Here is a 9,469-nt window from a genome sequence, read left to right as displayed (position 1 = left end):
GGGGCTTGCGGGTATTATCTTTTGCTTTTAAAATGCTATATTATTTTTTTGTTTTTTTGTTTTTTTTATGTTAAGCACTTTGAATGAAATTCATTTTTTTTAAAAAAGTGCTATACAAATAAAGTTTGATTTGATTTGATTTGATTTGAATGTTCGTAGCTGTGCGGCCCCCATCAGGGTGCACCCTACCATTGCCCAACAGAAGCTGGGATAGGCTCCAGCAACCCCACGACCCTAGAATGGATGGATGCATGCATGGTAGGAGTGTAATAATTCGATTTATTTCATAATTTATGGTTCCTGATCTAATTCATAGTCAATATTGGTTGATTTTGAACAGTCAGATTATTTGACCTAAACTCAATCAGGACATTTTTAGTCAAAATTTCAACAAATTCCAGTTAAATACCTGGTACTGAATAGTGTGGATGAAGTTTTCCTGATTCCTTGTATTTCTTGCAAGATAATAAAGTTTAAATTAAATGCGTGAACAAACAAGTAAACAAAAATTAATGGACAACACATTCACATTTTACATTCTGTAGTTTTCCCACATAAAATAATACAAATAGAAATATAAGAACATACTACCACAATGTATGGTCATATCTTTGCTAAATTCAGAGTGTTTCATTGGACTGTAATGATGGCTTGATGAGTTTTTGCTGCCATCACATGTGAAGTCTATTGTGATGGCACTCTATCATTTTTACGTAACAGTAAAATAAACCTACCATGAATTTTAAAATATCAACAATTGATTTAATTTTGAAAGGATTTTATAACAATAGGTCGATCTGTTCGGATTAACTACTTTACCCAGACAGATCAATCTGATTGGATCATAGAGATTGATTCATCGATCATGTCAAATAATCGTTACATCCCCAATGTTTGGACAAAGCACTCTACGAAGATCCAGCTTCTTCGGTAGTTATATTTTGTGCCCACTGTAGGTGAAGCCCAGTTTACCAGGTAGACCTGGTGTCTGCAACCTTTAACACTAAAAGAGCCATTTGGTTGAGGTTATTCTGGACCAAAACTCAGCGAGAGTTTCACCTCAAAGTTAGAAAAATACACTTAATTTTGTTTTTTTTAGTGGCCATTAAGCCATTCATTGATAAAATATAGCTTTGAAATGTTCTATTCAATTGAGTTTTTACTTCTTTCACTTTTGAGGATAGCACATTCTATTCCTTTCAAAATAAAACACATCTTGTGTTTGATCAGATCCTACAGCTGCAGCAGATTTACTTTAATTAAAAATGTAAGAAACATTTGCTTTTATGGACTTTTGTGTTCCTTCATCCTTTTTTTCTTTTACTTGTGAATAAAAACAACATTAGTGTAAAATCCAAATTATTTTAAAATGTATACATGTAGATGCAATGTCACTTTTATAATAAACCACTGACAGTAGATTCAACATTTTACTATCATTTTAATAAATTAAGCCTATCTGACAAGTCAAAAATCTAAACATAAATTAATTAGTTTAGTTTGATTTTTTCTTCAAAGTTAAAGCACCATAATGGATGAATAAAAGAGCCACATGTGGCTCCGGAGCCTCAGGTTTCAGACCCCTGGGAAGGACCAACAGTTTAAAGATCACCACCAATGATTTCAATTTGTAACCTAAGTTTCACACCATAAATCTTTAATATTACATTTTTCTACTTAATAGTACTTTTCTAGAATAAAATGTGGGTTTTTCATTCGGTGTGAAGTATATACAGTGTATATGTATATATATATATGTAAAATATAAAACTACATTTATAAATCTGAACTAACGAAATAATAAAACCTTTAAAAATGATTAATATGTCTAATGCATACTTTTTTTCTCCTGATAACAATAATTTATAAAAAGTCAAAGAAGAAGAACTGGATATAAGTGACCATGGTTAACAGACCTTCATCCACTCAACGATAGACTCAGTTGTCATAGTTTGTAATTTATTCCATTACAGGCAAGAGGAGGGGGGTCAAATACATTCTTATCGAGGGACAGAAAGAAAAAGATGCAACCAGATAAACATGGACAAGACACAGTTGAATTATTCTTTTCAATGCCGACTAATTTTATCATCTGCCAATAAGCTGAAAAACATTTTGTAGCCATCAATATTGATATCTTTTAATATAATTGTCATCTTGATATACATTTGTTCTCTACATGGTTATTGGAGTTTATCATTTCATAGAAGTACACAGAAGACAGTGCGGTACACATCACCGTGCAACAAACTGCATTCTTCAGGTGATTTTTCTCTTTTTTTTAGGTGAAGAACAAGCTGCGACCTAAGCTACAGCATTAAGTGTTTTTAGACTGTAGATGGCTGGAACTTTGCCGTGCGTAACCACATGTTCCAACCAAAGAGATTATTATTATTATTATGGTGACTCCAGGCTTGATGGTGTCGTTGCACCAAACACCACTGTGAGCAGGCTGTCACTCTGCAGCACGTCTCACAACTTTGACACATTTGTATGTGTGTGTGGGGGGAGCTATTGTCACCATGATATGACAGAATGTCAATCACCACTCAGACAAAAAAAAAATCTCATTTCCAGAACGCCTTACAGTTAGGAAAAATCCAAAGACTTCCCCGCACTGTGGGTTAAAAACTCCTAAAAATCACAGACATCAAACCAATCTGATGTAATAAGAATAAAAATACAGTCAAATATACCAATAAAAGTGACAACAAGAACTCTTAATAAATAACCGAACAACCTGTTATACCCAGAGTGATATGGAAGATTGTGTGCAACATAGATGGGTTGGAATCAATGGTCAGGGCCCGTCCGTCCGGTCAGTCAGTCCAACTTTCAGGATGTCTGAGGTGAACCAGATTAAAGGGAAGCAAGCGTCCAAAACGACTTTCCAGCACCGTCAGAACTACGAGAAATGACATCCTGGGACCCTTTCCAACCTGCAGTTTGGTCCCATCTGGTGAGCCGCTCACCTGCTCTCAGGAGTCTGTGTGTGATGAAGACGGTTGGAGCTTATTCACTGTGGCTTTATAACAAGACTTGTTCTATACCAACCATGCTAATTTCATTGTACAAAGCATGCAGAATCTGACCTGGGCGAGTGGCTAAGACTTTTACAAAGGTAATCGTAGAGTATTACTTTGATCTAGTTTGTTACCTGCTCAAACTCAACGTGCAGAGGTCTTTGACATGAAGCCAGGGCAGTGTCTTTTTTTTCTTAATGTCAGGATGGCATCATGTCCCTAGTGCTGCTTTGTAACAGTCTACATGGGAGAGTTCTTACAGTAGAGAATGAACTGAACCTTCATTTAAATAAAGCAATAGCAATATACATATATAAAATACATTTCATAAATACATTTGGCAAGACAATGTTTTTTTTTCTCTTTTTTGTGTTTTTTTTTTTTGGCAAAAGGGTCAAAATTAGCAATAAGATGTGCGTCAGAAAAACTCAAAGAACACAAGTGGCTTAGTGACATTTTCTTCAAGAATAAATGAAAAAAAAGTATTCATGCATTATAAAATATAAATCAAGACATCCATAGGCATTTGTATTAACTTTGTCACAATCACTAAAAGTTTAAGACACATGTATTCCCACCAACATGACGCACTCTTTCTCAAAGCTTCGTACACCTGAGCAACATGTCGTCGTATGTTCTCGCTTTATTGACAAATATATCCATCTTCACATTTTGGAGAAGTAAAAAAATAAAAATAAAATAGATGTTGGATAGGTTTCTGGAGCTGCGGGGAGTAGCACAGTGCACGGATGATGTGCCCATTGTAACCTTTAGTTTTTAAACCAATCCCTGCTCAATGACATCGTGTCTCCCTTTTTTATTATTAAATCAGGAACCAGATGCGGATACTTACCCTTAAGGGCAGCACGTTGTGTCAGAACGGCAATGTGTAGCTACAGTTGTTTATGTATACCCAAAAGCAGCACAGCCCCTTTACATGCAGAGAGAGGTATTTCCTTTTTTTGTCATTGCGATAATGTGAAACGGCTATAGACAGCAGGGTCTCCTGAAGGGTGGATATCATAGGAGCTGGGCTTTTTTGTGATGAGTATCTGGATTTCATTGCATGCTTTCTCCGTGATATGTTTTAAAGTTTAGACTCTCCTGCCTCAAAGGAGGCTGGAGTCCTCAGGTCACACTAAACCATAGATGATAGTGTGTTTTCCTCGGGGCAGTGGCAAGGAGTGGATGTCCGTAAGGAGTGGATGACTGGCGGGGGAACTTCACTTGGAGAAAGGTCATTGAGCTCCTCAGACGATGAAAGGGGGAAGGAGGGGGACAAAGAGATTCCTGAAGAGGGGTCAGCCGATTCAGCGAATGTGCGTGGTGGCTTTGGAACAAGGTTTGGCTCCAGCGTTGCTCTGGCCAGAAGCTGTTTCTCATCGAACTGCTGCACGTCTCCGTCTGCCCCTTCTTCCTGGCCGAAAGATCCCCGGCCGGACTCGGACTCGCCATCCGAGAGCTCCAGGGGTGGCGAGCTGCTCCCATCCAATCTGAAAAGAGAGTCCAGGTACTGTGCGAACTCCAGCACTGCCTGGCTGGGGTTTCCGTTAGACAGCTGCGGTGGAGGGACAGACACTCCCGGTGTCGTCCCTCCACTTAACAATCTATCGGTGATCTCCAGGTCCCAGCCTGCCTTTTCACTATCCATTGGTCTAGAGGCAAATTGTGGGCTGAGGGGAGCATTCGGGGTGCTCCCTGGACTGTACACACTGGGTATCTGGTCTCCATCGGGAAGCATTGCTAGGCTGGAATTAGGCTGAGCCAAGACGCTCTGACCGAGAGGAGCCGGGGAATGGTGTCCACTGTAGCGAGGCGTCGAGGGAGAAAGACGCATCGTTTGATCGGGGGTGGATGTGGTTTCCCCCGGAGTAAAGAAGGGTCCAACCTCACCGAGGTGTTCTGGTGACGCCTGGCAGAGACAGTCTGCTGCCAGGAGCTCAGTGCGAGAGCTCAGAGACGGGTTCTCCTCCGGAATCGGAGCATCCAAAGGGAACGGCAAGCTACCCAGCATCGGTGAACCCCTCAGCGCCGCCGAGGAGCGCCGGGAATCCAGGCTATAGAGCGACTCTGCGTCAGAGAGGCTCTCCATGACGGCCAGCGGTGCTTTGCGGTCCCTCAGCTCCACCGCCAGACGCTCCCGCGCTCCACGCAACACCACAGGCACTGGTGGAGGTGGGCACTCAGAGAAACCATCCAGAGATATTTCAGATTGGGCACAAGAACTGGAGGAGAGGGAAAACAGTCGGTTGGAGAGTTACGACAAAGAGAAAGGAGGAAAAAAGCAAACCAGAACACGAGACAGACATGAAAAACAGATACGTTAAAGGATTAAAAGGAGACTGAAGACGTAAACTAAAACCGGTTTTCACAGAGTCTACGTGATTCCAGCTACGTATTACAGAGATGAAAGAACAGAGAAAAGGGACTAGAGGCCAATGGTGCTCTTCATCTTGCCAACGTATGCTTCTTCATGTCCTCTCTCCTGCCAGAAATAAATTTCCCTCCACCATCACAGAGAATCCTCTGATCCAATACAAAATTTGCACCTATGGGAGACTAGATCTTTGATGATCTTGGAGGGAATGAACTTCTTACACTTTTTTTTTTTACCTCCACACTTGGAGCAAGAGGAGCAGGGAGATGCGTTAGTTTAATGAGGAGCACCAGAGGAGTGTATCCTAGTAGTGCAGATTAACTCGTACTAGCAGCTAATGCACAAGACATGATATCATATCAGTTGTTACTAACAGAAGTTCACACCAACTTTGGACAGGGGCTAAACCAGAGAGGACGAGGTGGGAATTGAAAACTACCATACGTTACAACTGTTCTGTTGTTAGACAGCGTGCAGGCGTGCATAAGAGAAAGGAGTACATTATGCAGAGTTGTTACTGGCATGCTTTGCTTACCGTAATAATGATTTTTGTCTTTTTTTTTTTCCAAAAACAAAACAGAACAGACAGAAATGTTTTTTTTAAAAAGATCTACAAAATAAAACTCAGATTCTGTAATACATTTTCTAAAATTAATAGACTATAGGATGGATTAGGCTTACATCATTCTATACTGAGACAGCACACAGCAAATGGTAACTTTTTTCTCATATATATAGTTTGAGACTCAAACACACCCACAGTAGTGCCTGCTGTACTAACCGAACACTACTGTTCCTGCGGTGGTGGGCTGTAGGCGTCGGCTGCTGAGAGTTTGCTGATGCATCCATAAACAGGGTCTCTGGGTTCAAGTCCACTTCTGTGGGACTCACCATGATCTTGGCTGCTGACAGTAAGGCAGTTTTGCCTTTATTGTAGTTCTCCAGCACCTGTCAAAAGCACACATGTACATACAAGCACATGACTTTCCAGAGAAATGTGGTTATGTAGGAAGAATGGATGATGGATTTTGGAATCCACCTGGAACATTTTGTTCTATTCAACATTACCAAAAGAGAACCTCATCATCTTTAGTTCTTCGGAAGAACTGTCTCTAAACCAGAAACATGGCTGCCCTCACTGCAACCTTCTATACCAATAATAATAAATCTACATAAAACCAACATCACTAACATTTTGGAATTACAAACATTTTGATGATTATATGCATTCAACAAAACAAAAATTGAGTTAGGTGATTAATTTAAAGAGGTCAAACTTTAATCACATCACTTACACAAATGTTGTTATATTTACTGAGTTAAAACAGCATACTTCAGTATAAAATGGAGTGAGAAACACCAAAAACAAACACATTTGACAATAAAATGATAATCAAGTAGCAAAAAACATACAAACTGTAATGATTATAGGTTTATTAAGGTAAAGTGACAAAATATCGACGACATTTGGATTTTCCAGATGGTTAGAGTCAAAAATTAAAATGTATAACCAGAAAGAGTGCAATAAATTAAATGTAAAGACATGACTGCTGCAAGTGATAAATCACAGCAAATATATGGCACTGACGACATCAACGACAACAAAACAAAAAGAATAAAAACACTTTATGGAACATCAATATAAAGCAAAAATGAAAAAGGCATCAAATAAAAATCACTATCCTATTCAAGTGATGAGAACCATTTACAGGATGAAGGTTGTAATAGGAGAAACATGCTCTCTTTGTCGCTTCCTCTGGCTCTTGAGGGAATCAAATCTGAGGGAAAAAGCTGAAAAAGTGCATTTGAAAAGAAACGAGGAATAGAAATCCAGAGAGGAGCTGCAGCCACTGAAAAAAAACAACCCAGAAGCACAACCAAGATGGGAAAAAGATCATTAATGTGGAAGAAATTTGGTTACCATGGATGTTTCCTCCATACAAAAACATTATTAGGTCTAAAAAAGTAGTGTTGTTGAGCTCAGATCAAAACACGTTACTGACTTCACTGTACTCGACAAAGGGAGTCAGATGAGAACTTGGAAGACAGTTACAGCACCTGATTAAGTACTTTTGACCCATAAATGCTGTTTAATTATAAACTATATTCATATTAATTGCAGCTATTGGTCCTTTCAAATTTTGCACAATTTGTTCTGAGGTTAACCCTCAACTTTTTATGTCCGCCTGTATGTTCTTAAAATGCTTTTCCATATTTTTCAATTATTCCCTCGGTTTCTGGGCTGCTTCCCAGTGATTCATTGGCACTTGAGAACTTTTGCCAATGAACACACGTTAATGGAAAACCGATTGAAGACGTTTAGAATAGCTTTAAATCATTTTTATTCATTTCTGCAACTGCAAAACTAATGAAACTGCAACAGAAGGAGTGTGCATGGCTGCTTTTAGCATGAAAAGGGTGTTTGCCTTTCTGTCTTCTTAAGAAAGCTCCGTCTATGAAGTAGCCTTTAGTGTTCACATTAATAAAAAATTATATATTTTTAGGTATAAAATTAAAGGCATAATTTATAATTAATACAAGGCTCAGTACATACAGACTGCTTTGGTTGGTTGCTATCGAAGGACTAGTTTCTCACAAAGCTTACGCAACAGAATCAGAATTACAGTTTGAAATGTGTAATCTGCAATTATCTGAAGGTTGTGAGGAGGCTTTTTGCATCTCCTGAGGTGTGTTTTCTATATGAGACTCATTGGATAAGGCTTCAGGAAGAGGAGTCGTGACGACATTTTCGAAGGGGTGACAGACGCGTGGTACGGACTGGGTTTGCGGTGGAATGTGTGAATCGTTGTCAACTGGAATTGCTTCCAAGTGTGTGGTGGTAGTGGTGTTAGAAAACAAAGGGACAGCCACCAAGCACGGCTGAGAGGCCGAGGTAGAATCAGACAGAGGAGCTGGTGGAGGAGAACCAGACTCGCAAACTGGAAGGGAGGAAGAAGAGACGACGGTAAGGGGGACGGAGACGGTTTCAGGTTCAGTGAGAGAAGCGACGGAGGATAGGTGGATGAGAGAGGAGGAAGCAGATGCACTAGGCTCTAAATCTTTCTGTGAAGCTGTAAACAGAGTGGTGCTGCAGGATGGCTGAATGACTCCCAGCTCCTCTGGTTCCAAATTATCCTGCTCAGGCAAGGGACAAAATGGTTCCAGTACCTGCAGAAAAAACCAAAAGCATCACACTACGAACCCGGCACAACACACACCTCATACAAACAGGACAAGGACGAACAACAACACCAAACATCCAACAAGCACCACAAATAAAATATCCAACAAAGATTACTGTATTTTTTGGAGTATAAGTTGCATTTTTTTTTTTTTTTGCACAGTTTGGCCATACTTATACTCAGAAGTGACAAATGTTTAATTCTTTAACATAAATAGGCTCACAGTTATTGCAGTAAAGGGTTTACTGAATGATCTAATGAACCCAGATAGAGCTCTTCAAAACAAAACTTCTGATTTCTCAACATCATCCATGCAATAAAATATAGTCAATGCTTCCCTATGGCGATGAGGCTAAAAACTTTTAACAAATTTGTTCGCAAGCACATTTCTCCCAAAAGTGCGACTTATATACTCCAGTGCAACTTGTATATGATTTTTTTCTTATTTTTGGATGCTCAAGAGCAACTTATAGTCCAAAAAATACAGTATTTACCTTCATTAATACCCCCTTATACACCCGTCACCCTGTGAAAACATGATCTGGATGAGTGAGAATCTTCACAGACACCCCTTTATCAAAACTGAAGTTCACTGTCCCAGAAGAACCAGAAAAGACCATGAGTCAACTGTGAGGGGACAAACCCATGCTTTAAGACGAGAGCAACACAGAGGATACAAGAAAAAAGAATAGAAGCTGTAGGCTGAAGAAGAGTCACATGCACAAATAACCAGAGAAACTGAAGATCTTCCTGTCAACATTTAGTGTGAAGGGCACAATTTTTCAAAATCACCAAATCTTTCCAAACATGAGGATTTTATCTTTAAACCATAATAATTACTTCACAGTATTTTTAGCCTCCTTGAATGTTCATTTATGACAAAAGCT

The 9,469-nt window shown here is 39.5% G+C and overlaps 1 protein-coding gene across 4 annotated transcripts in view; it reads right to left on the bottom strand.

Annotated features, from left to right (window-relative positions):
• Window positions 1–1,938: 1,938 nt before the first annotated feature.
• dagla (diacylglycerol lipase, alpha) overlaps window positions 1,939–9,469 on the bottom strand; it is a 38,808-nt gene continuing 31,277 nt past the window's right edge. For 2 of the 4 annotated variants that reach the window (XM_024295448.2, XM_036210095.1), the window contains 3 exons: window positions 6,182–6,348; window positions 5,936–5,953; window positions 1,939–5,248 (listed from right to left, as the gene is read on the bottom strand). In XM_024295448.2, coding sequence (XP_024151216.1) covers window positions 4,162–5,248; window positions 5,936–5,953; window positions 6,182–6,348 — 1,272 coding nt within the window. In that variant the 3' untranslated portion in view covers window positions 1,939–4,161. Of the gene's footprint in view, window positions 5,249–5,935; window positions 5,954–6,181; window positions 6,349–6,657; window positions 8,569–9,469 lie in introns of those variants that run through there. The other 2 variants (XM_036210096.1, XM_036210097.1) reach the window with 2 other exon arrangements.

This window comes from Oryzias melastigma, linkage group LG3 (genome assembly GCF_002922805.2).
Source record: "Oryzias melastigma strain HK-1 linkage group LG3, ASM292280v2, whole genome shotgun sequence".
Lineage (NCBI taxonomy): Eukaryota > Metazoa > Chordata > Actinopteri > Beloniformes > Adrianichthyidae > Oryzias > Oryzias melastigma.
The sequence above is the reverse complement of the archived record's forward strand: the minus strand, read 5'-3'. Positions and strand labels throughout refer to the sequence as shown.